Genomic DNA, 27,682 nt, shown 5'->3' with positions numbered 1-27,682 from the left:
TTTTCATTCATACCACAGTGTACCGGTGCCTCAAATAACTAAACAAACAATAGTTTATTCTCTCCCCTCGTAACTCTTGTCAGATCTTTATATCACTTACATGTGGGACCATATATTCCTTTTCAAAGCAAGCACCGGTGAACCTACTTTCCTCGGTGCCAAAGTTTTCGCTGCTTGAATTTACTCCTGCAGTGTGCAAGCACCGATGCTTGGATGAAAAATGGGTTTCAGGCATCGGTATTTCACCACACTGTGGGTAGTCTAAGACTGGCCACAATGTAGCTGATTCTGAAATCACCACGCTCATGCTACATCTTCTGATGCCAACTAAAGCATTGCACGTGGGGTCTGATTGGTCAGTCATGCCACAGTTTTTTTTTTTACAGTTGTTTTGTTCGCTGCTATAGTTATAGCTGTCACACTTTTTTAACACACTATCCCACATGTCATAGACTTATTTTCTTATTAAACTTTACCACAAACATGATTTTAATTTTTCTTACCTAACTTTCTCTGACAAACACAGTTTGCCAAAAATTTGACGTGGCAAACTAAGGCACCAACCAAACACACGTTGACGCTGAATTTATATGGGGGCTAACTCACAAGATTCTTTTTAGCATGTGTTGCCTTGACGTGAGAAGAAAATAATACTTTATTCAATCAGCACCGCATATAGATGACTTGCCTTTTTTTTTATCTCAGCACCACCTCGTGGCACGCATTCACTCCCGTATCGACTGTTTTGACCACGTTGAGTTCAGCGCCTAATGGTCTCTGTAATCTGTATTATCACCGGTTATACAGGACGAAATCGCCTGATGATTCATACGTGTTGGCTTCAACAACATTTCCTCCGAGGCATCCACTTTCTCCATTTGGTTCTCTCCAATAGATCTAACAAAACTGTTATATTTTTTTCCAAATTACGTTGCCTCTTGTTAACCTGTAAAACATTGTAATGACACTAATCGGTTTCCTCAAAAGAAAAACACTAATCGGATTCTATTAATTTTTTCCATCGCTACTGCAAAAACACTAGTAATTCAATTCGTAGCGAAGCCCAGCATGGTCGCATGGATGCTAACTATCGGCTATCAGTTCTTAAAAAAAAAACTATCGGCTATCAGCACTTAATTCGAGCCGACACCGTCACAAAGAGAGGTTGTGCTGCCTACCCGCACGGCCGCACCGCAGTTCGTCACCGTGGTGGAGCAGTCGCCCCAGCCCACCGGCCCACAAGCCATCACCTCACCCCTCGCCCCCGGCCGCGGCCACATTGTCGCCGGCTTGTCAACATGCTCGTCTAGATCGGCCGCCGCATCGCGCCACGCCGCCGTTTCTGCGCCCCTCGCTGCGCAGGTCACGCTGCCGATCCCCCGCCAGGGCAGCAGGCAAGCAGGTGCCCTCTTCTTCCATCGCCCAGGCAGAGTCACTTGCATTTTTATCTTCACTTTTTCTCATTCAAGTTCTGATCTTGCGATCTTCGTTGCCTCAGTGACTTTACTATGTACTGTAGCTGCCTAGTCTGACACCTGTTGACGGCATCAAGCGTAGTGTTGGTTAACCACTGAATGTTTCTGTTTCCGAAATGCGATTTACAGAAATCCCTGGCCTAGAAATTCATTTCGTACAAACAAAATAACCAAAACGGCAAAAAAAAGTGGTTAACTTAGGTTCCGTTTTTTTTTATATATTTCTGTGCTTAACAAATCGGCTCCAATTTACCTCCCCCAGCTCAGGGTGGCAAGTTTCAGGTATGATACATTGAGGTTTACGTTCCTTTTCATCACATTATTTAGCGACATTAGATCGTTTGTTAGATTGCATGATGCTGATGGCTACCAATATGATATTCCCATAGTATGCAATTTTGCATGCAAGAATTGCCTGGCTGGTGCCCTCTGATTTTGTGTTTTTTTTTCTTCAGTGACTGATGAATCATTGGTGGCACTTATAAGAAACTCATCTTGAATCTAGGAATCTGGCGATGAAGAGCAAGAAAACTGTGCACGGATCATCATGCAAGAAGGGCAAGTTGTTTGGCGGCCTAATTTGTAGACATGGTTCTGAAATAGATCCATGTTATAGACTTTTCCTTGAACATTTAAGCAAAGATGGGAATGCCTATGTCCTTGATGTGCCAAAGGGCGACCACGGCTTGCCCTTTTCTGTACGGTATGAGGAGGATCATACGTCCTATGGAAATACTAAGGGCAAAAGTAGCCCAAATTTTCCCAACCATTCACGGCGCACAAGTTCGGGCATTCCAGATGGCAAACGGACTGATGTGAAAGCGGTCAAGGCTGCCAGCAGAAATGTGAGTTGCTCCTTTTCACCAAAGAGATCATATGTGAAGAAGAAGACCACGGCCTCATCGGTAGATGAATCTTATGAGTTATTTCTGAGCCTTGTGAAGTTCAACTGTTCAAGGATGGTTTCATGGTTATTGAGCCAGAACCGGTGTCACCATTGTATATGAGCGACAAGAAGATATGCCAGCTGGATATGATGAATGGAGAACTGGCAGTTCCACAAATGAACTGCCTTTGGTGTCTCCACTTGAAAACATGGAGGAAGACTACACCATGCAAAGATATGATTATGGGCTTGCACCCGCTAACGAAATTGCTTCTGAACATGAAATGGCTGCACCTTCTTCAGAGAACATTGATGGTCAGGATATTATTTGCACAGATGAGCGTGGCCTCGTACTTTATGCTGAACCATCTGATTTAAATGTAAGATTCTTTTGCATAATTTCTGGTTCTCTTCAAATGATGCTGCCTGTTCTATAGCTGCCTTTTGGCCCAGGCATGTGAAGATGAACAAGCAACATCTCTTGCTATCAGTTACGGTGGTTCATCTACATTTGATGAAAAACTCAATGCTGTTTTAAGTCAACCATATGATCAAAACGAATACGAAGAGCTTTGGAGGAAAGCCACTGACCGGAAGCCTGTGAGCAGACAAAGACACTTGCGAAGTGCATCAAAGCGCTATGTTACAGAGGCAATCGGGCTGTCATATCTCGATTATTACCCAGGTATAATTACAAAGCTTGGTAGGGGAACTTGTTTGTCCTGACGTGTTAATTGAGCACCTTTCTATCCATCTCCAGCCACTATATCCTGCTATCCGTATGGGTTGTAATAAGTACTCTTGGTTTACAAAAGGAAAAGGCAGATTCCTGTGATTTGATCAGGTGGTTGACAAGCATTTAGTAGCCAATTGTTCATTTTCCAATTGAGCTGCATTAGCCAAGTAACATATGCTTTCATCATATAACTCTTACCACATAAGGAAACTCTGGAGGCCTCAGTCTTTCCTCCATCATATGAATCATTTGCGTCCATTTGGAAATGAACTAAGTTTTTTTTTGTTGTATAGTTTCATGACCACAATAACATGATATATAGCAACCACAGAGAATAAGACCTTGAACTTTTAGGTAGCTTTAGCTTCGTCCTGGTTTTATTTACCACAGTTTTTTTTTATGTTATATACATGTAATGGAGATACCAGTGGGCTTTTTCTCCAAACTGAGATCTAGATTTTTATATATGTGATGCCTATATGACTCATGCATTTTGTAATGCATCATCTCATGATTCTATAGCAGTATTGAAGGCCATGCTTTCAATGTTGCGATGCAGAACTTGTATTTTATGAATTGATATCTGGCATGGTATCAATTGAAGATTGCATTTTAGTAGTTCTCGAGTAAGGTGCAATCTGTTATTTCAATGCTGTGATGCTAAATTATATATATATGCAAGTTTCTATTTACCAATGAAATCGATTGATAGATTTCATTTTAGTACTTCTCGAGCATGACTCATCTTTAGTTAATCATGCAGATCTAGCCGTACAAATAAACTCAGCTGACTGTGATAAGAGACTGAGCCTGCTACGAAAGTTCTTTTGGTTGGAGGTGATCTAAGTTTACCACCCTTTTTTTAAACTTCCCAGTGCTTAAGGTCTCTGCTGGTGGAGTTGAAAATTAGTGAATCTGAAATTATTCACATGTGCCTTTCTTTTCGAGATAGCAAAATGCTGTGAAGAGATTTCACCTAATTAGTGAAAAAAACCTGTTTCTTGCTGACAGCTACAGTGGTTTGAAAACAAAACGTCCAAATATGTTCGTTTAGTGGTTTGCCTGCTTCATGGTGCTTTGTAAGGGAGGGCCCGAGGGGTGACTTCAGTATTAGTAGTAATCCATTTCAAATTCACCTCAATTTTTCTGCAAACACAAGGAGGATATTTGGTTCTTCATTTGTTTCGTGCATCGCAATAGTGCCCAGTGCCTCATTCTTTCAGATTTCTGGTGACTGACCCATGAATGCCTGGACAGTAGCAGTACTATGTGAAAGAAAATGTGATGTTCTTCATGCCTTTGGACTAAAGTTAAATTTATTCTCATTCTTTTCTGCAGAACTTATGCCATGAGGGAGCCTATATGCCCTGGATCTCCAAACCTCTAGCTTGCAATCCCATTTCACCGGATGAGTATGAACCAATGCCCGCTCTCAAGACACACGAAGATGAGCCCTAGGGGTGAGCAGTTAGCTGAGATTTGCTTGCAGCCTCCCTGCATCTCTGGTGCTACATGACTGCTCGTTGTTTCGATGCATCAAGGCTCCTCACCTGCCGTGTGCACATGTCATACTTGTTATGACACCGTTATAAAACAGAACAAAGTTGTATTGGCCTATTGGGACTTTGATATGCCTGCCGTAGGTTTAGCTCTCGTTGTGCAGCTCTTTAGTATCTTATCTGCGACTTCAGTGTCTATGCATTAGTGCTCCTCCGAGGTTTCATGCTCTGTGGTGAATGTTTTCAGAAGATTAATTCAACCCTCTCAATCCTTCACACGCACGCGCGCCCGCCCGCGCACGCGAAAAAAAAAACAGAGATCGGGTATGTCCTCTCCCTGAAATAAGCATGGCACTACACTGACCTGATCTGCACACGATTACATCTGGGTAATAATAAAATGAGTTCATGATAATGCTGGAGAAGTTTTTTTTTTCAGCTATATTACACAACATGGCAACAAATACAGCATGGATACTGCAACAATTATACTGCTAGCATTTTATCGTTACAATAGTCGTATGGATGCAGGATTTTAAACAGCAGGATATCTGTATGACCCTTGGTACTACTAATCGTATGGATGCAGGCCTTTAAACAGCTCCTTCCGCTCTGGTTGCGTTAGTAACTTCATCAACAGAAACAAGCATCTGCGCTACATCTTCCATGGTAGGTCGTCTGCTTCTATCTTCCTCCAGGCATGAAACAACCAGCATCATCATTATTCTTGCTTGCAGATAGTTGAAATCGCCATTCAGTCTAGCGTCAATGAAGTCAGGGAACCATAATTGTTCAGTGCCATCCAACTGCAGATTCTCATTAAGCATCCTGACTATCCTTCCAAGGACCATCTCCGCTTCCACATCCTCATTATTTTCCATGTTTGAGACGCGTGCTCCCAATAGTAGTTCCAGTAGCACCACTCCAAAGCTGTAGACACCAACCTTTGCTGTAATCGGGAGACTAGAAACCCATTCAGGTGCTAAATAACCTCTAGTTCCTTGGATCTTTGAAACATTTATGTTGGATCAACCTCTGCTCAGGAGCTTTGCTAGGCCAAAGTCTGCAATCTTAGGAACCAAGTTCTCATCCAGCAGTATGTTTTCAGGCTTCACGTCGCAGTGGATTACCCACTCTGAACACTCGTGGTGAAGATACGCCAATCCTCTAGCCACCCCTAGCGCAATATCAAATCTTTGCTTCCATCCAAGTAAGATTTCCAAACGCTTTCTGTCAGATAAGAATTTATCCAATGAACCATTCTCAAAGTATTCAGAAACCAATATCCTGTGTGGACCATCGGAACAAAATCCCCAAACTCTCACTAGGTTCATATGATAAATCCTGCTAATCACAGCCGGTTCATGCTGGAATTCTTCTTCACTTTGGTTTATTTCTGCTAACTTCTTCACAGCTACTGCCCTGTTGTCTTTCAAGACACCTTTGTATACAATGCCTGATGCACCCCTTCCAAGTTCATCCTTAAACTTTCTCGTCACCGACACCAACTCTCTGTAGGTGTACCTGCGAAAATGATTAGTTGTCATTTCATATTCAGGCTCAGCTGGCCACACTCCTCTCAGTTCTCTGCACTCCCTCCTCAAAATAAACCATCCTAATACAACAAACATTAGCTCTGCCAGAAATATTGCTGATAAGAATCCATAGAAGTACAGATACTTTGATTCACTCTGATCTCTCTTAAGCATATCCAGAAAATCTGCTATGAAGTATTTATTTGTTGTACTACAGTCAGGACCATACTTGGGACCAAAAGGTTGTGATTGCGGAATTGAGGCCTCCAACACTTCTAATCCCTTAGGAATCTTGATGTACATGGTACCAGTACTACCAAGGTTATGCAGGGTTACACCACCAAGAAGAACAGACTTTGGATAGCAATCACCAGTTCCTTCCCAGTATGCAAAACCCTTACAATTGCAATCATGCAGGCACTTGTTCTTGCAAAAATCAAGAGAAACAAAATGATGGGCAGTCATATCATACCCAAAGAAATCGGTGTGGGGTAGCTTAGCAAATTTCACCATCTGTGCATCACAACTGATGTTGGTCTTTGGTCTGCAGCCTTTGCTCTGCTCACTTGGGTCGATGACTTCAAAACCAGGGGCACACGCACAAGCTGGCACAGGAGTATACACACATATTCCGTTTTCGCCACACAGACCGCGTACTTTGCAAAGCTGAGGAAAGGCCATCCATGTGACCGACCATGTTCTGTCTTCCATATTCGGACTGTATAATCTGAGGTTGCCATCATAATCCAGTGTTAGCCGCCTCGTGATCCCAGGACCCCAATCAGCAGCTGTGAAGGTTGCATTGTCACTTCCAAGGAAATGTCCCCAGGTATCAAGAGCCCCAGATGTACTGCTATTGAATGGCACTCAGCTTCTCCCAGATAGTCCTACTTGGATTTGGCCAATAGATAAAAGAAATATTTTTCTCATCGTCAAACAGAGAAAGAAGGTACTGATCGTCAAAATGGAAGCTGTAGTGGCCAGGAACAAGTAACCTGTTAGTAGAGACCAGCTTTGTAGGAGCAGTAATTCTCTGAGTGGGTAACAAGGTATCAGTAGGAGAATCAAAGCTTTGCCACAGGATGGCACTATCTTTGCCCTTCACAACGAGGTTCCCGGTGCCCAATAGCCGAGCTTGAACATGCCCAGCATCCGAAGCGCTCACATTGTTGGTCCACACAATCTGGCCATTGTAATCTTTTAGAAGCATGCTCCCGTCGACATCTAACTCGACTCTAGATCCCCAGGTGTACACAGGGTGGAGAGGATTCGCGCTCCAGATGATGGTTCTTTTGGATGATCTGGAGAACCAGATGGAGAAGGTGGAGGCATTGGGAGAGATGCTGTAGAAGCCGCAGGTGAAAGTGCCATCTGGCGAGTGGAGCACATCAGAGCTGTGCTCTACGGAGAGAGACGAACCCGCTGACAGGAAATCATAGGCTGAGACAAGCGAAAGAAGATGAATCAACGTGAGGAGGAGAAGACTGGCTAAGCTCTCATTCATGGTAGATGCCTAAATAATGAAGATTAGGGCTAGAGTTAAGAAAATAATGATGGTTTAGAGGCTAATGAACAGTATTTTACATATGATTTAAGGCTCCCGAGGGGGGCTGCCCCCCCCCCCCCCCCCGGCGGATCCACCACTGGCAGCTATTAATGATCAAATCAATTGCGTGGAATCAGATGAATGTTGGTCAGGAGAAGCAGGCGTAGAATCAGGGTTATCTTAAAATGGTGGGATATGCGGATTCAGGTTGCAATGCATTATCATCCATGGACTGAGCTATGGGAAGGTCAGGTTTGGAGTTTGGACAAAGTGGTATGTTCACCATTAGGCAAGTGCGCTCACATGAGTGGTTTGGAAAAGAACAGATTTAGAATTCGTGGTGATATGTTATGGTTACACACCTAATCATGTAAACTTTTGTACAAGTGCTTTATGGAGTATATCCAAAATGTAACCTCTCGTGCGAACTGAGCATAGGTTCCTTGTGGTGGCTTGACGTGGGTGCTCGCATTTTACTGGATTTATTCTAAAATTTAGCGGCGTTGTTGTTTTAGTGATTCGCAAAAAAAAATGTAATCTCTTTGCTCCTAAAGCAGTTCAATTATAAACAGAGAAAAAAGAAACTAATCAGGAGCGGATCAATTATAAATTAGAGAGAAATAAAAAGAAGCTAAATCAGCTATGTTTTCAAACTTGTCATGAGAACTTACATCAACATCTTTAGCTTCGGAATTATTCGATTCTTCGTCATGCTCTCAGCAGGTCAACACGCCGCGTCTCCCTAGATAAGTTTGTTGCGTCTATTCTTGACCAATGTCCGCCTAATCCCGGGCCGGTACCCACCACTACGGAGTACACAACAACAGCTCGTGACGAAAAGCGGCTAATTTGGACTCCGTTCGACAGAAAAGCGGCTAATGTGGACTCCGTTCGGGGCATCTCTGAACTTTCCACGCAGCTTCATCTGAAACCAGCGGCTCTGCTCAAGAAAACATGGTGCAGGTGGGGTAGGACGCATTGTTTAGGTCTCAAATGTCTGTACCTTGTTTACTTTAGCAGAGGAAAAATGGTGACAAAAGCTGGAATGGTTTGTAGCATATCACGACACTCTCTGGCCCTTCCAGACTTCAACTGTCACTTGGCAGCTGCCTGCTAAACTCCATGCCGGCGTTGGTCAGTTCCTGGTTTGCTGATGAAAAGAAGCAGGCTTACCCATCAAGATCCAGCATGGCATTAGCATCGGTCTGCACTGGCGCGGCGTGGTGACCGACCTTTTACAATTATGTCCTATTGGAAAGCATTGCAAAAAGTAGTGTACAACGATGTCGAATTGTCCAACACATACAATTAATGTTGCACGTTGCTTCAGATCTGAGTCAAACAGCACTGAAAAATCTCACCTAGCAAAGCATCACAATACAGACACAACGGAACATCGGATCCATTTCCTGCATATTTCCCTCTCGTCTCTTTTCTTTTTCTTTTTCCTTTTTTTTTTTTGAACATCTTCTGTTCTTCTGGACAAAACAGAAGATATTTCGAGACAATTCTATTGCAGCTTCTCTTCTCTTTTGTCTCAGAATCATACAAAATGGAGATACAAGAGCAAAAAAAAAGGAAAACCCAATGTCATGTACTTTCAACATCCTCTATGTTCTGAGAAGCGGCAACAAAATCTCCACGCCAAAGAATGAGGGGGTACAAAGCGGCTAGAGGGAACACATTTTCTAAGGAGATCTACAGGCGCAGGCGCTGCGGTAGAGAAGTTAAAAGAAGCCAACATGCTTATTACAAAAAGTAGTCTGGGGTCTTGCGCGTCATGTCCGGCTCAATTTGCCGCGGAGCTGGGTCGAATTGCAGGAAGTTCTGATCCATGTTCTCACCGATTTCGAGGATGGCAGCCATGTTCCCGCATCGGTAGCAGTAGTTAGGCGCGCTGAACACTGTCACAACGTTCTTATCCTGCAACACACAATACAAAAAAATCAAGATTCTATTCAATTTAATAATCAGTGGTTTGCCTAAGCCTGTGATGGAAGGAGAAACGCACAATTCACACAATATGTAAGAGAAAATAGATGTGCCTAGTCTGCTTGGATTAGCCTGTATCTAGGCTGTGCAATGCAGTCAACCTGTGTTTGGTTGCCCAAAGACTCTTATGCGGCCCTTGCACAGCAGATTTGGTGGTACTAAGAAATGCAGCACAAGTCAACAGACATACAAAAATAATATTGTCGCCTTCCCTACCTCTATTAAAAACATGAAACCTTTACTTGAGACAACTACCTACAACACAATCTAAGCAACCAAACACACTGGCTTGGGTTGTATTGCATAAGCTGTAATGGCTAAGGCTAAATGGCTAATGCAAACAACCAATCACACCCTAACATATTGCATACGTTTATGCTGGCTTGGGTTGTGCCGCGTAAAGCCTAATGCAGGTTAAGACTAGTGCAAGCAACCAATCCAACACTTAATGCATGGGATAATGCATTGTCCCTTATAGCTTTTCTAATACATGGATAAATCATCATTTATTGCAATGTCATTGCTTCTGAGCAAGCTATATCTTATGCAATGGAGTGATCCATGTCTTCTCATAAATAAACACTTCATCAACTTTTCTTTCGGGGAATAATTATGTCCTCCATTAGTGAAAAAATCATGCTTAGAAACCATGCAATCTAACTGCTAAAACTTTGGCCGCTAAGATAGTGTTTGGTGATGTTAAGTCACGTAAATGGAAATGGAATCAGATTACACTGTAATCAGAGCTGGAATGGGTGATTGCGATCTTTGTTTGGTTTTTAATGTAAACAGTATCACATGTGAAGAGTTGGTGTACCTACAACCGCATGCGTGCAACTGGACTAGTCAAACCCACCTCATGCACCTTGGGATTGGAGATGGGGAAGATGAAAGAGTGATTTAGGGCATGTTTGGTACTATGGAAGCTAATTCTCTGAGAGAAGTGATTCTCTGACTGAGAATGTTTCTCTATGATAAACTTTATGCTTATATTGAGTTTAGTGAGACTCTGGAGTGAATCGGAAGAAACTACTTTTTTCAGCTCCTGTCCCCCTAGCTCATTTCAGAGAATCACTTCACAGAATCAGCATAGAATCACTTCTCGGTAAAAAACTATTTGGCAGAGCTCCTCCTAGATTTATCCAGGAAGCTGCTCTCGGAGCCCTGCCAAACAAGCCCTTAAGATCATGCAGCAGCCAGCTACCCGTGGGAACCTGCTAGTGCCTCAGCGGCTAGCCTTGCCTCTGCATTTGACATTTTGACGTCACTTTTCTGATGTGCTTCGGCCCAGAATCTCAAACAGCCTACAATGTGCCTGCGTCTCATCTCTACAACTGCAAGCAGAGTTTTGACTCTTCTAGCAAGAACAGTAGCTGTCACCATAGGGAAGGCAGAGCAAGCCATAGGACAGGGTAGGTCTGCCCACATAAGGAAGGCAGAGGAGCCATAGGACTCATCTTCGCTGAAGGGAGAAGTCAGTGGATCTCTGAACTGAAGGCATTGGCACGGGACAGGAGCAGTTGGGGGGCTGTTGTGGAACCTTGGTCCCGGACAACAGCGTGGGGCCCTGGAGTTGAATCCAACTTCTGAACCTTCAGGCGTACCAAAGGGACTACCAGGGAATAGGGGAGGGTCTAATGGTGATTTCACTTCCAAATGGATGGAGTATTTTTTTTCGAAAACCTAAATGGATGGAGTATTACTGTATAGGATCAATGTTCCTTATGTATAGGGCGTACCCAGTGCAGAGAGCTCCCGCTCTGTGCGGGGTCTGGGGAAGGGTGTCAGTGGCAAGCCTTACCCTCGCCTGTGCAATGCGAGGAGACCGCGACTCGAACCCGGGACCTTCCGGTCACAGGCGGTAAGACTCTACCGCTTGCACCAGGCCTAGCAACAGAAATTCTTATCGATAATTAGGATCCTCAGAAACTTCTGCAGGAATGGGTTCACGTACTTAATAAAAATGTCATGACAGTTTGGTAAACAGAACTCTGAATTTTTTTTAAAAAAAACAATGGGTAGAATCGAACATGCTGGATACTAACCTGGCACCAATTGAACCCTTCCATTACAAGTTGATGAGCCCTTGAAATAAGACTTAGCCCATTTGTATGGTTGAATTGTTGTGCAATATCTTGGCCAAATGTGTATCCAGCACCCCTTGGTGAAATTCCCCACCCACATCGATCATCCGGGTCAGACCACAAAAGATCACACATAGGTCCTTCATGCGGAACCTACAGCCATTTTAAATAACAGAGAAAATATTAATCAAGGAAAACAAAATGCATAATCAACAAAATATTATATATAAGAACTATGATATTTATACCTTAAAGCCTAATTGAGAGATCATTTGTAAATCATTTAAGAACAATCAGTGTCAAGAAACTGAATGGCTGAAATATTGTAGGCTTCTACAGCCATGCAACCAAACAAAGCCCCCTCTTGGCCTCTTCTCTACCTAGCCTGGCTATCCCTAGCTGGTCCAAAATCTAAGCCAGGCAACCAAACAGCCCTTAAATCTCTTTCTCAATGCAACTAAGCTAGGAAGTAAAGTATCATGCAAAGTTGGAAACTGGATCCAATTGCTTCTGTTTTTCCTCGCGGAGTATTCATCTAGTCAGAATAGGAAACCACCCAACTGCAACAAGGTGAACAGATAATTCTGAAATCTGGACTCGTAGTTTCTAAGGTTCTTCTCACAACAAGACAAGAATGTGTTCTGGTCCATGCAGATGCAAAACAAAAGGTTCAATCTCTTCTTCCTTACTAACCTACCTAACAGATATATTTAATAAACGGAACTATCTATGTCTTGACAACCAGACCTGTTATGTCTATGCAGACTTCAGCGATCAACATAGATATCTCAAAAGAAACGGGATCCTTACCCAATTCACAAGAAAGATGTGCACAGAATAGTCTACAGTTCAAAATGTGTGACGTGTATAAATTATCCATAATCAGTAACTAGTTCACAGAAATGATGGAAAATTTGTTGCCAACCTCTTGTATGCGATCAAGGGCACGGATATTATCCAATGTATCCAGTGATGGAGAGAGACCACCATGTAGGCAGAAGATCTGCAAAATGGAATTTTCAGTTTTTGTCAGGTATAGACAGAACAGAATCACAAATTCATACCAATGTACTTTAACATAACCAGAGAACTAACCTGGTTTTCTATAAGAGCTGTCAGAGGCAAATAATCAAACAAGTCTGTGAAGTACTTCCACACATTTGCGTTTCCATATTTCCGCAAGCATTCGTCATAGAACCCATACCTGTAGCCAAACATTTGATGTAAAGAGCACCCTAGCACTTTGGGTGCGTTTGTATAGTTGCATTTCACAATGTAGGCCAATGCAACAAAACAGCTGAACCAATGTATGCCTCATGGCAAAAGTGTGTTGTATTGTTGTTTATTGTAAGTAAACTTCAGAGTTCTGTCTGCTTTATAAACTGAAGTAATAATGGTTACAGTAGTAAGCATGTGATGCCATGACCCAAAACATCCTTTCCAAGCATCGATACTTGATTAGTCCATTAAACATCCCACAGAGAAACTAGATTGTGTCTAAGACGTGCTGAGACACTCGCCTTCCATAAAGAGGTCAACAAATTAATATCAAATAATTGCTAGATAAACTAACCAGAACATTATGCAGTTGATTTGATTGTTGAAACTGTGAAACAGAAATCTATATTTGGTTTTCTTTTTTCCAAAAAAAATCTAAATGCGCTAACAGAATAATTCAATCCACAATTTTTTTAAATCTAGATCTGGTTTGAAGATTAAGGACTGACAGGCATGCAAACAGGGGCATGGGTTGGAAGGATAGATAAGAACGTAAGAGAGGTCCTTCACCTTATGTGAGGAATGTTGTCAAGGGTTTAAGCCTAGGTCTGATAAACATGCACTATATATCCTACAGTTAGGAAACCAGACCCAGTGATCTGCAGCTGCAGGTTCGGAATTCCATATCCTGTCAGTTATCCACATCTGAATCTACAGTAGTCTAGAAAATTTTTCCATCTCAAATCAACACTCACTCATCTAAAATGTGGATAGAGGCAGAGTGCAAGTTATGTTAAAATCCAATTCTCAAGAATCAAGATAGAGAGAAAGAAACCTGTGTAGCCAACTTCAGTATCAGCTTATGACTTTCCGGAGCTGAAACTAGGTTATGGAGCTCATTAGACCCCTTTCTACTATAACAAAACCAATAAGATGCTCATGAAAATAATACAAAATTTTGATTTGATTTCACAGCAGTTACATGATCACATATGTAGTCCAATTATTATGTCTGATGCCCTTGAAGGATTGAACACGGAAGTAATGTGTAGTTTATCTTAGACATGCATCGTTAATGAAAAATGAAGTAAAGAAGGCTGAAATGCTTTAGGAACCTGAGTATTGCAAAGAAGTAATGATATGGTTGGGAAACAGAGAACGATTTCCCTGATTCACTTGACAGTAGAACTCTTAAGTTTTAAGTCCAATTGTAGAATTCATTAGTATGGACTCAGTGTCCAGGAAACCCATTTCGAATTTACTCCCTCCATTCCAAATTGTATGACGTTTTGACTTTTCTAGATACATGGTTTTTGTTATGCACTTAGATATACACTATGTCTATATAGATAGTGAAAGCTTGGCCTGTGTGCTGCAATTGCCGTTCAGGGCATGTAACAGTGCGAGTTAATAAGTTTGTTTATGTTTTTAGTTTAACTTCTGTCGTGTGGGCCATGAAGGGCGGGTCTGGTGCAAGCGGTAGAGTCTTACCGCCTGTGACCGGAAGGTCCCGGGTTGAAGTCGCGGTCTCCTCGCATTGCACAGGCGAGGGTAAGGCTTGCCACTGACACCCTTCCCCAGACCCTGCACAGAGCGGGAGCTCTCTGCACTGGGTACGCCCTTTTTTCTGTCGTGTGGGCCATCTGGTTTAGCTGGTTCGGCAAGCTTCTGGGTAAGGTCTACCAGAGTACCAGTTGGCCGAACCCTCTGTGTTCAGACCAATCTGGTTCAGTTTTAGCATGTTAATAATGTGTTACGTGGAACGAATGCTGAACTTCTGTAATTCCGTTGCTTACAAGTAATGAAATTTGGTTTGTCCGAGGTGGGAAAAAGATATAGATAGTGAAAGCAATGTATCTAGAAAAAGTCAGAACGTCTAACACTTTGGAACGGAGGTAGTAATAATTTAAAGGGAAAATTACTTAATAATGCCCTCATGTTTTCAGTGGCTGCGATAAAAAAAAATCTCATACTGAAATTAGTAATTCTGTACTGCTGTTCAGCTAAAGGAATAGGAACTCACACTTGAGTTATTTGTCTGCTCTCATGATTTCCTCTCAATATTATAATTCTGTCTCTATAACGTACTTTTAGAGCCACTAACAGCGACACAGTCTCCACTGAGTAGTAGCCACGGTCTGCAGAAAAAACCCGTAGTCAACTCAACTGTGGTATGGAAACAAACAAACTATCAAAAGCAATAGAAAGTTTAGATATAAAGACAGGAAGCTTCCCTAGTACCTTGACAAATTAACTGGAAAAGGTAGCATTTGCTGAAACTCGTCTAATATTGCACAGCACTAGGACGCAACACATCAAAAATTGCAGGAAAGTTTAATTGAACCTCGTCCTGTTTGTGTGTATGCCCATATGCTAATGCTAGGTGACCTAGGTCCATAAAAATTGCAGACATAACAAGCATGTTTTGCAGACAAGGCTCTTACTTGTATATTCATCATAACTATTCAAGAATGCTTTACGTGTGCAATCAGTGTGAGCAATAGTGTAGTGTACAATCAGTAGAGAACACACATCTATGCCATAAAATTAAAAAGACTCACGTTTTGAACTTCTTATACACCGTAACCAGAAACATCATCTAATTGCCAATCTGTAGAAGTTTTTTAAGTCACTTAACAGATACCAAATCGACTAATCCATCACATAATAACGCCCGAAAGAATTTTTTTATCTATGAAGCAACAGTGAGGAAGCCAAAATCAGCTTGAACAATCCATTTAGCATTAATAACCCCATCCATTTAATCATAATCAGCTTGAGCACCTCAGTTCCCAAGCCCGATCTATTGAAATTAATACTCCTAACTAATAACAGTCTCCAGAGAACCAGATCGAACCACCATGCAAATCAACAGATCGACCGGAACCAAGAACGAGTCTGGACTAGGATAGGCCGGGGGACTGACCGACGTAGTCGCCCATAAAGAGGTAGTTGGTGTCGGGCGCGTCGCCGCCGATGCGGAAGAGCTCGATGAGGTCGTAGAACTGGCCGTGGATGTCGCCGCAGACGGTGACGGGGCAGCGCACGGGCTGCACGTTCCACTCCTCCATGAGGATCGCCTTGGCCTGCTCGCATAGCGCCTTGACCTCCGCCTCCGGCAGGAATTTGCAATCCCGCAGCTGCGAGATCTGGCGGTCCAGATCCGCGTGCGACGGCATCGCCGCTGCCGCTGCCGCTCCGCTCTACCTCAAACCTCCCCTTCCCTCCGCCGCCGCCCCAGCCAGCACAGCCGAGGAGGAAGGAGGAGAAGCGCGGGACCCAGCAAGCCCGCCGGCGAGGAGGGGCGCCGAGGCGCGGGGGGTGGACGGGATCGAAGAGGACGGAGGTGGGGGCCGAGGAGGGCTAGTGCTTATGCCTCCATCTTCCCTCTCGCTTCGCGGTGTTTGTTCGTGGATGGGGGAGCTTTTCTCTTTTTTTCTCTTTTTTTTCCTCGCTGTCTTGGTATTTGTTTTCGATTTGGCTTTCGGCTTTTTTTGTTTGGTTTGGTGATTTGGTCCTTGGTCAGAGTAGTTTTATGTGTTGTTTTATCAAAGAAAGGCAAGGCGGCGTACCTTCCAGGTGGAGGGATTAGAGAATGGCAGAATGTTTCGTGTTGGGGGATGTCTGTGGGTTCTTCCATGATTGTTTTAACCTACCTCCTATTTAGGGTTCCTAGCATTTTCGAATTGGAACCCTAAAGTTTTGACCTAAATTATTTTTAAGAAAAAGTTGAGGCACCGTCGATTTCCTGCGATAATGCATCCCTGAGCTAGATAGAACACTTTAGCTACACCAAAATTATTTAATCAGCCACCTAGGAACTCAATGTGTCTTTATTTTTATTATTACTACACACAACAGGCATATGTTTGGTTGGACGACACTACAACAACGGTCTGCACACAAAGGATGAGTTCCAAGAGGGAATAAATCTCTCAGATGGTGGATATCTCTAGACGTGGTTCAACTAGTGCGCGGTTGAGTCCACTATTGTCCCTTCTCGTCCTCGCACACGCATTCAGGGCAAGTCTATATCGGACCCACTATTCTCGTCGCCATCTTCTACCTTCTATATCTCGTCGACCGTCACACTGGCATGCTTGTGGTGAAGCTCGCGGTCCCAACCATTGTCGCGTGGTGACTATGCTCACTTCATCACTGTGACAAAACCGCACAATTTATACAAAATCATATACGGTTGTCCCCGCTAACACGTTGACACGCGCATACTTTCACTTATATAAACCCGGTAGTCCGCCGAGTGTCACGCAGGACCTCGGTAAATCAACATCACAACCAAGATCGCGTGATTGAGCAAATACACATCACATACGTAGAGTTACAGCGGAAATAATATTACCAATGGTTTCACAAATAATAGTATAAGTTTGGGTTTCAAAACCGATTAGTGAAAACAACATTTGCTTTCAAAGGATTACATTAATATAAGTTCCAAATATATTGCTAGCATAAGTGACATCCTCAGATAAAAGCATACATATAAGAAGTAATTATAGAGTCACCGAGCCCATCGACGGTTAGCCACCAACTTCAGCAGGCCAAGAACTTCACCTGCAACATGGTGAGATAAACCCTGAGTACTCGAATATACTCAGCTAGACTTATCCGTCATAAACCAGAAATAAAATAACACCAAGAAATATGCAAGGCTTTATAGGTGGAGGTAGCTTGACAACATTTTACATAAAAAACGATTATCTCAGTTATACAATTATAGTCCATTATCAAGTTAATTATAACTATCCATCTCTAGATTAGCAACTATCCTATGTCAAACATGTGATATATCATTTTAATAGCATACAATAGTAACCATAGCAGGTGTAGTAATTTTATATTTATCCAAACCATCAACTTCCATAATGCAATTACTACGATGTTGGGGCTAGCCAAGTTTCTCACTATCCAGGAGAGACGGCGATTCGAATCGATTTCAACCAGCTGGAAATTTATTCATAACACAAACCTAGGCAGACCAGATCAATGGTCACCTTAGGTCACCTTTGGTACAACTCAGGTCCACATTTCGCGGGTTCGTACCGCGCCGCACAATCGGGGACACCAAAGCCAGGACGTTCAGGCCTAGCCTACCCTTGGGCTTAGTCTGGCTCTCTGCAAGGAGCGCACAACAGAATGGAGCCCGGCCTGAGTTGAGCTACTCTGCTTCACGGTCGGAACGAGTTATCCGGATAGCTAAGTGATAGGCATGCGTTCAATCTTGTCAGAAGTGTCAACAACGGTACGGTCCTTAATCGACACAGACGGGGATAAATCCACACTCAAGACCTCCATGTATTGTTGCTTCTCTATCGATATCCCGCTCGGTCTCTATTTACATTATCCCATGGTTCTTTTCTACGATAGCAAATATAGTCAACCGTGCTTCGGTATCCACCTATATCTCGCAGGTGATAGGAAATTACCCGACTTCTACCGGTCTAAGCATGGCTAAGCACGAGTTCGATCCTGGACCTACACAGGGCTAAAGGGATATTTCTGGATAAGAAAATTATATGCATCAAGTGGTTCCAATCAACTCTTATAACCTAATGCATCAATCATAAAAGACTCGAGTAACATTTTGTAAAACACTGGAAGACTTAGAATGCTCCAGGGCTTGCCTGGAATCCAACACTAGATCAGTGCTTGTTAGATGACACTCGCCTGGTGAGCATCCCCTGTTCAGGCATGTACTCTAGGGATCCTTCCATCTTTGGGAAAAGTCCACCATAGACCGTCTTCGGGTTCGATTCCAACATCCCATCCAGCACGTGGTTCATCTAGCGTACCTAAATGAGATGCAAGATACATGTGTATGAATGTAATGAATGGTAACACAAGATGCCTCACATAAGCATTAAAGACAAACACAAGATTATGTAAGACATAGACACCAATAGCTATTTAACTAACATCACCCAACTAACTATAGAGAGTAAGCACATCAAGCATGACACAAGTTTAACAAGGTCACAAGTATCATACTTGACCATCAACAAGGGCATAAGCCACACTTAGCAACACATGGAGTAACAACCACAACTAGCATATGTCTATTTCTAGACTGGAAACAACAGCTTCATGTTTGGATCATAACTAGAGTTATACAAATCCAATAGTCATGCAACAAGACATTCTGGAAAGCTTATGAAATTTTCTACAATTCATCTTTAATCATCTTAACATTATTCTCAAGTTAACTAAGTCAAATATGCAAATTTATAGAAAATGGTCCACAATTGACAGAGAGCAGCCATTTCTGACACCCAACTTTAAACAGGCATAACTCACAAAATATTTGGCCAAATGCCAGGAAAATTTAACACAAGATGTTTAAGTGAGTTATCTACAACTTTCTTATTATCATCTAGGTGTGATTCAAATCCTAACTAGATCAAACACTAGCATCTTTTAGATCTGCTTCGAATACAATCAAAACTGGATAGAAGACTTAAAAGTCATGTAACTCCTAAAATATCAGGCCTATGGTCTTACAATTTGAACACAAGCAAGATTATCAAATTTGCTACAATTTTTGTATTCACTACAACCATAGCAAACATCATTTACACCATGAAAATAATTGCACAAGCAAAATTGCACATGCAGCCCAACAGCAGTGGTATAGAAAACTGATAGCATCTTCAGAGAAACATAACTGAAGTTCTAGACCTTCAATAAACATGAATCATAACTTTTTGAAAAGCTTATAAAGCTACCTACAACTTTATTATTCTCTTATTAAGATAATTCTACAGTTAGCAAGGTCAATTAATCCAATGAATGAATCTCTGTCTAAAACATGGACAGAAACTAATATGCCACTTCAAACAGCTACAAATGGAGTTATACATGTCCAATAAATGTGGTTCTAGATTTTTTAGAAAGCTTAGCAAATTCTAAACAACTTTGTTGTAAACGCCTAAAGCTAATTCTACTATTAAGAAGGCTCCACAGTAAGAACAAGAAAACCCTCTCTGGGTTTGGGCAGAAACAACCACAGAGATTTAAGCAAGTGTAACTCAAGATCTACTTAACAAAAAATCATGATATTTAGCTTTTTGAAAATCTTAATAAAAGTACTACAACTCATGTATTTTCATCAAGTCATGATTCATAACTTAACTAAGCCAATTAATTCAAACATGCAGAACTATTCAGAGTAGGAGCAAAGATATATAGGGCATTTGTTATTTTTATAACTCTTAAAATATAAATCCTAAACCCTTGAAATTTTTACTAGACATCAACCATCACCTTAGTAGCACTCCATAAAAATTTCACATTTATTTGAGTATAAAAACTACAGTTATGAAAAAGACAAGACATGACAAGTATCAAGAACCTAGCTGCATAGATCTATTTTTACAGCACAATATTTAAACTAAAACATGCCATATTATAGATCTACTGCATAGACAATTTCACAAGGATTCCAAAAAGTCCTCATTTACTATTTTACAATTCTTCTACTAATTACTATAAATTTTCAAAGTTCAGCACAAAAATCTATAAAAATCAAAAGAAAGGAAAGTAAATCTTGCATTGGAGACCCTAAAGTTTTCACAAATTAAACCTGGACAAATAGATCCTTTACTGCACTATTCATATGAGTCACTGATTCATCACTTAACCCCCTAGAGAACATCATATTCATGCGCGTGGTCCTTGGCCTCTCTTCATCCGGCCGGAAGCAGGACACCTCGTCGGAGCTCATGATTCCGGCGGCGATGGTCGTCGTCGGCGTCGGAGAAGCTGTGGGGGAGCATCCAAGGGCCAGCGCAGACATGTGGGGCTGCTCATATAGGCCAGAGGAGGGCCAGGTTGGCCTGGCCACGCGCACAGGCATTCGCGGCGGCCACAGCACCGGTGGCCGCGCACTACGGCGACGAAGGAAGGTCGGGGAAGGGCACGCGAGGCTAAGAAGAGGGCGGCGGAGCCGATGGTGCACACGGAGGGACATGAGGGAGCCCGGAGGCAGCAAGGATGCGGCGACGGCGAGCTGCGGTGCTCGGCGGACACGAGAGCGAGAGCTGGAGAGGTGAAAGCTCTAGTTTGGTTTTGGTGAATTGATGAAACCCTAAGTGCTAACCTAGTTTATCAAGTGATCATGAGATAGGTAGCACATTCCAAGTGGTGAAGCAAATGAAGATCATAACATGATGATGATATCATGATGATGATCAAGTGCTTGGACTTGGAAAGAAGAAAGAGAAAAATAAAAAGCTCAAGGCAAAGGTATAAACCATATGAGCTATTTTGTTTTGGTGATCAAGACACTTAGAGAGTGTAATCACATTTAGGTTTGATAGCCGTATTATTAAGAGGGGTGAAACTCGTATCAGAATGCGATTATCAAAGTGCCACTAGATGCTCTAACTCATTGCATATGCATTTAGGATCTAGTGGAGTGCTAACACCCTTGAAAATGTTTGTAAAAATATGCTAACACATATGCACAAGGTGATACACTTGGTGATTGGCATATTTGAGCAAGGGTGAAGAAGATAGAGTCGAAGAGGAGTTAGTCGCACTGGTTATAGAGTGACCGGACGCGTCCGGTATGGTGACCGGACACGTCCGGTATCTTGGAGACAGACTCAGCGATCGGACATGTCCGGTGTGAATCTGAAAAGATAGTATTTGGCAGAGCAGTCGATCGAATGCTGGTAGCGTCCGGTCCAGTATCACTAGATGCGTCCAGTCGAGCTTGGATGCTTACTGTACTCCACCGAATGCTGCGGCTTAGCGTCCGGTCATTTGTGACTCAGCGTCCGATGTGAGCGTTCGGTCGTCGGCAGATTAAGTAGCAACGACTATGTTGGTTTGATCTAGACATGTGGCAGTCTAGGGGATACCGGACACGTCTGGTATGCCAACCGAACACGTCCTGTATTCACGACCGGAGCATCCAGTGCTATGTCCGGTCAGTTGGACCAGAGCGTCCGGTCAGCCCGCGTTATGCCCAGTGAAGGGGTATAATGGCTCTATTTCGTGGGGGTTTCTATTTAAGCCCCATGGCCGACTGTAGCTCACAACTTTTGGCCATTTTCATTAACATAGCAACCTTATGAGCTTAGCCAAAGCCCTCCCACTCATCTCTATAATTGATTCATCATCATAGTGAGATTGGGAGTGAATCCAAGTGCATTGCTTGAGTGTTTGCATCTAGAGGCACTTGGTGTTCGTGTTTCACTGTAGATTTCGCTTGTTACTCTTAGTGGTTGCCACCATCTAGACGGCTTGGAGCAGCGAGGATCGTTGAGCAGAGGGTGGTGATTGTCTCTGGCTCCAATCATGATGATTGTGAGGGGTTCTTGATCTTTCCCCGGCGGAGCGCCAAAAGGTACTCTAGTGGATTGCTCGTGGCTTGTGTGATCCTTATCTTGTGTTGGTTGTGCGGCACCCTATTGAGGGTTTGGCGTGTGAAGCTAATTAGCGCATGAACCTCCAAGTGAGTGAATCGCCACAACAAGGACTAGCTTGCTAGCAAGCAAGTGAACCTCGGTAAAAAATCATTGTGTTCATCATTGATTCCAAGGTGATTGGTCTTCATTGTTATTCATTCTTATAATTGATTGGTTCATTCATCTACATGGTGGTATAACCTTCTTAATCACTATCCTTACTTTATCGCAAACTAGTTGTCAAGCTCTTTAGTGTAGCTAGTTATGAGAGCTTGCTTGCTTAGTTGGTGTGGCTCTTTAGTTAGCCTTTGAGAGCACACTAACATAGGGTAGTGTCATAGCTATTGTGTGAATCGATACTATCTAAACTAGAATTATGGTAGGTGGCTTGCATTTTGAGTAGGCTAGCGCAACACTTGCTTCGCCTCATAATTATCTAACTATTTTGTTAAGTGTTGTTGTAAAAATTTTTATTAGGCTATTCACCCCCCTCTAGCCATTCAGACCTTTCAAGAGGGAGTGAGTGAGTGTGAGTGACTGAACTGGGCAGCGTGGCGTCTCAGTTAACGCATGCTAGTGCGCGGTGTTCTTTAGCGACTGAAAACCGACCTGACGACGCGATTTCAAGTCGTTCAATCTCCTAAACTATGGCGATTCAGCATTCAATCCCTTAATCAAAGTTGTATATCTACTTACCAGCTACAAAGTTGTTTTAGAAATCAAAGACCAATTCTCAATGTATATGAAGATATAACAACCCAAAGTTGAGCTCGTCACACTGTCAATGCTAAACACTTGGAAGAATTTGCTAAGTGCTAAAAACAGTGAAAAGTTGATCTTTGTGAGCTAAATTTAAGCATGTTAGGAGCTGAACTAGCCTATGACCCAAAAATAAAAGTTGTTCCTCTTATCAAATACTACAACTTTTCTTTAATGAACACATCCATGCAAAGTCTCTATGACATAGTTCAAACTAGGTCAAACATACTACATTTAAAAGATGACTTACACTTAACTATGACTTAGTGACCAAATTAGCCCTAGCCATGTATACCAAAGTTATTCATAAAGGCACTCTACACATGTTTAATGTATTCCTAAGGTCATACAAGCACTTTATACATTGGGTACATATTTTACTTTCTAGGTCAACATGCATATCATCACTTAGGAGCTTAATTATGCAAAGTGATCTACATGAACAATGTTCCATTAGCCATCCTAAGCATAGCTAAGGTGTTTTAGTGACTAACATGACCCACTTGCACTCATTCATACATGATCATAAGTATACACAAAGAAAACATGAAATAACAAAGCATGTTTCATATGTTTCAATCATATGTTTCCAATATAAAAGCTTATATATGAATGCCTAATGCTCATGCTCATGCAATGCAAGTCAAATTATGCAAGCCTAACACCTAGGGCATTATAATCACTTGGTTGAATTGTCCTGCCGTGGGTTCGATTCAGCGGCAGTGATAACTAATCTGACCATGGGTCAATACGTGTGATTTCGGTGGCTTAAGCACCCAAGACACAAAAGGGTGTGTCCTAGTTCGAGAGTCTAATCCCTACATCTAGCAGTGGTGTTCTTTATGTTAGAATGCTCAAACGAGTTCTTACAATGGTGGAGAGAGTTGAAGGGAAGCACTAAGCTAGTGATCTAGGGTTTTATCTATTTCGGTTAGGTCGATCCGTTCTACAGGAGTCCATGCCCAACCTTATATACTTTGAGGGCATGACATGTACAAGTAGGGTGGTTTGCTACCATATTCTAGGGTTTTGTGTCCTTATCTTTAGTTTGGTGGCTGACAGCCCTGAACCATCCCTCACATCCTCTATTGGAGTCTAGAGCTGATCGTGAGAAGTCAAAGTTCCCGTTGTGTCGTGTCTAGATTTGTCTCCCTCGTGGCGTCCGTCACACGCCAAGGACATGGCCACTTGCACGAAGAGGCTAACCAGTGGGCCCGAGCGCCTCCAAATAGTGGCCACACGTCCATCCTTGTTGCTTTGTGTAATGCCCCGAGCGTGATCTTGAGCTAGGAGTGGCTGACAACCTCGCAAAGGGCGAGGGAATAGAGACACGATAAGGCCTGGCACCCTACGACTCTTCCCTTGTGTCAGGTTCAGACCATATCAATCTAATTACGAAGGAATATTTCTCATGTCAGTTGGGGCAAGAAGCCAGCGACATGATAGTGTGCGTAGCCTCCCTTGATCGGCTACTACCTTCCAAGGTTGAGAGTCTTGCAGGCCAGGCTGAGCCCCCGGACGCATGCTTATCTCCTTGCCCTATGTGCCAGAGGCTAAGTCCTCTTTCTAAAGTGAGTTGTCTTATGCGCATTATGCCTGATGTGGTAGTCCAGAGTGTGTGCATGAGCATTCATGATGGTGTAGTCCCCGAGCCCCTATTGATTAGGAGAATCAATTAGAGGGGTTAATTATACTATCATGGTGCTAATCTATGGGCTTAGATAACCCCTAATCCCCTCGTGGCCTCCTGAGCCATATTGGGGATGTCGACAAGGGGATCTTATCTTTTTCTCAACCGTTCGCTCAGGCAAGGTAGGCCCCCATCTTGGATTCGGTTGTTCGTCTAAGGACATCAGGAGCGCCATCATGGCTTATGGGATGGGTAACGTCCTCGGTGAGTTCAACCTGGTCAAGCATGAGCGGAGGCCCAGTCTATCCCTCGAAGGTGTTCGGCTTTGAGACTGCATGAAGTGCCCCAATTACCCAGCCTATAGTGGGTCAAACGTCTCAGCTCGGTGTTAGCATGTCGCTTAATGTACCACCCTTGTGGAAGGGTTCGATAGTAGGCGTCATTGGCTCAGGCACCACGTTAAGACGGTCAAAACATTCTGCATGCCCCGGCTAAAGCCAGTGGTGGGTCTATCATGCCATGCCCATCGCTCTCTCGTTCCCTAGGTCTAGAGGTGGCCATGTGCCGTCTACCGGCTAGACTTCGAACCTCTGGTTTCATGGGGTAGAGGAGACCCGGGCCTATCATGGGTCCTTTGTTGGTGGGGTAATTTTGGAAAAATAAAATTTTGTTCGGTTTGCATGAAACTGAGTGGATCATCAGTTCCATAAAACTAATTGGTTCAACCAATTTTTAATGATCCCCAATTACATGAACATTCTTTTAAATGAACCAAACCATTATTATATTTGGTTCGGTCTTTTATCGGTACTAGTGGCAATGCACATGCGGCACACACGTGTTTATAGCTATGATAGATGACGTCATATTATATTAGTTTCACTATGAGTTATCAATTTTACTCCCATCAAATTCATGGCCAGACTTTGACAAATCCAAATTCCAAGATGATATAGATATACATATATATATGTGTTTACACCAAAATTTGGTAAGTTTATCCTGGAAAGGAAGAGATCGGCTGATGATGTCAAAAGCAAGAAAGTTTCCCAATTAAGGGATATTTATGAGCTGGTCAGGAAATATTATTTAATAAATTTGAGAGAGGCATGATGTCCAGGTCCATATCAGGATAAAAGAAACAAAGACACATATCAAACAAGGAAGCTTCATCAGCAAGGATTCCGCATAAGAGAAATTAGAGTCCATGTATCTTGATATTTCTTTATGTTATCTAGTTGTGTTCATTTAGTACTCTTATCAGCCTAGGGTATAAATATAAACCCCTAACTATTGTATCAAAAACAACAATCAATTCAATATACAAGTCATTTACTTTTTCGGCTACGGCCACCCCTTAGGAGTAGGAGTAGAGTAGATCTCGGTGAGTTCTTCAGCAAGTATGACTACATCGATCCGGTCGACCTCCACTGCTTGTTGTAAGTACTGTCATGGCTTATACCTCTGTTCGTACGACTACATCGATCCGATCGACCTCCACTACGACTGGTATAAGTTAGTTATCGATTCTTGCCTAGTTCAAGTATGGCTGCATCGATCCGGTCGACCCCCACTGCATGAACTAGATCAAGGTCAAGTTATCGGCTCTACCTTAGAATGACAGTCTTTGATAGATTCATTAAGTTATCGATATTGCTTATTGCTTTTATTATTTATCTAAATTACAGCAATATCACTCTGTCTGATTGAGATTGATCTAGATCGGTCTTATATCTTGTTTAGTCCATCGTTTGTCAATCTAAAACTGATCTAATATGTACATTAAACGATGAGTTATGTTTTATCGGCTGTTTTACATCAATCTTGATCGTGCATAGCGTGCGGTTAAAGCATGCTGCGTCTTGGGTAGATTTATTTGCTAGCGAAAACCGTTTCATAGTCCGTTATCACAGCCTATGTGATTCTGCCTCACACCCCACTGTTAGCACTGTGGAGTGGGGATCGTTATTTGGTAGGTCTATTCCTAATAAGGCATGACTTTAACTGTGCGCTATGCCTGAATCGGCTGTTTTAGCCAATATCGAGTGCTTTCACGAACAGTTCGCATCACGAGACCGTTGAAGTAAAGATAGGTTGAAGGATATGTTAGCCCCATGATCTTATTATTGTATTATGACCTGCATGATTCTATCTCATACCCCACTGATATTAGTAATGAGTTAGGGTCGTTGAGTCTATTATTATTTCTACGGCCTGCATGATTCTACCTCATGCCCCACTAGTCATAGCGATAGATGAGATCCAACATGTTTATTAGATTTATCTTTATTAAACGGTTAAATGGTGTTAAATTATTTCTTTATATAAAAAGGGGTTCGGTTGCTTGTAATCATTGGCTCAGCATAAATTAATCATTGTTGACATCTTATTGCCATTGATTAATATCTGCTCAAATAACGATATTTATCTTGAATAATAACTGATTCTTCTTATACAACCCAATGAGCTTTAACTGATTTATTCTCATGAATATGCTAGAATCGACTATTTAGTTGATCTCCTTTCATATCGGCTCTTAGAGCCGCACATTCAGGACTGTCTAGCAACACTAGCAAGTTCTGTCCTTAATTACTGATAAACTTTCTCTCCTTGTCAATTATAGGGTCAAATTGACTGGCATGTCTCGAGAGAAGTGTGCAGGATCAACCATCTCTGTGCTGAAGCTAGGCGGATCTATAGCTCCATTGAGCAGACCCTTCCGGCTTGCTGCATGTGTCCTCGGCACGGGATGAAAATTCTGTGTTGACACATGTTTCTGGCACACCCGATGGGACCCCATAATCGTCATGGCAGTTCACAACAACAATGACATCTTTATGTTGCATTATGAAGATCTACCTGATGGGGATAAGGGTATCATCAGTAAAGCTACA

The 27,682-nt window shown here is 42.5% G+C and overlaps 1 protein-coding gene and 2 pseudogenes across 1 annotated transcript; 1 reads left to right on the top strand and 2 right to left on the bottom strand.

Annotated features, from left to right (window-relative positions):
• Positions 1-1,205: 1,205 nt before the first annotated feature.
• Positions 1,206-5,315, top strand: LOC136522202 (uncharacterized; annotated as a pseudogene).
• On the bottom strand, positions 5,045-9,031 carry LOC136522201 (putative receptor protein kinase ZmPK1; annotated as a pseudogene).
• Positions 9,032-9,170: 139 nt separating this feature from the next.
• LOC136522203 (serine/threonine-protein phosphatase PP2A-1 catalytic subunit-like) lies at positions 9,171-16,461 on the bottom strand. Its single transcript, XM_066515998.1, has 6 exons — positions 15,898-16,461; positions 14,995-15,109; positions 12,849-12,957; positions 12,679-12,756; positions 11,715-11,906; positions 9,171-9,600 (listed from the first exon to the last, which is right to left on the bottom strand). The coding sequence occupies exons 1-6, from the start codon at positions 16,148-16,150 to the stop codon at positions 9,427-9,429; spliced, it is 921 nt and encodes a 306-aa protein (XP_066372095.1). The 5' UTR covers positions 16,151-16,461; the 3' UTR covers positions 9,171-9,426.
• Between the last annotated feature and the right edge of the window lie 11,221 nt (positions 16,462-27,682).

Source organism: Miscanthus floridulus, chromosome 18, assembly GCF_019320115.1.
Source record: "Miscanthus floridulus cultivar M001 chromosome 18, ASM1932011v1, whole genome shotgun sequence".
Taxonomy (NCBI): Eukaryota; Viridiplantae; Streptophyta; class Magnoliopsida; order Poales; family Poaceae; genus Miscanthus; species Miscanthus floridulus.
Note: the sequence above shows the minus strand (reverse complement) of the source record. Positions and strands in the feature narration are given on the sequence as shown.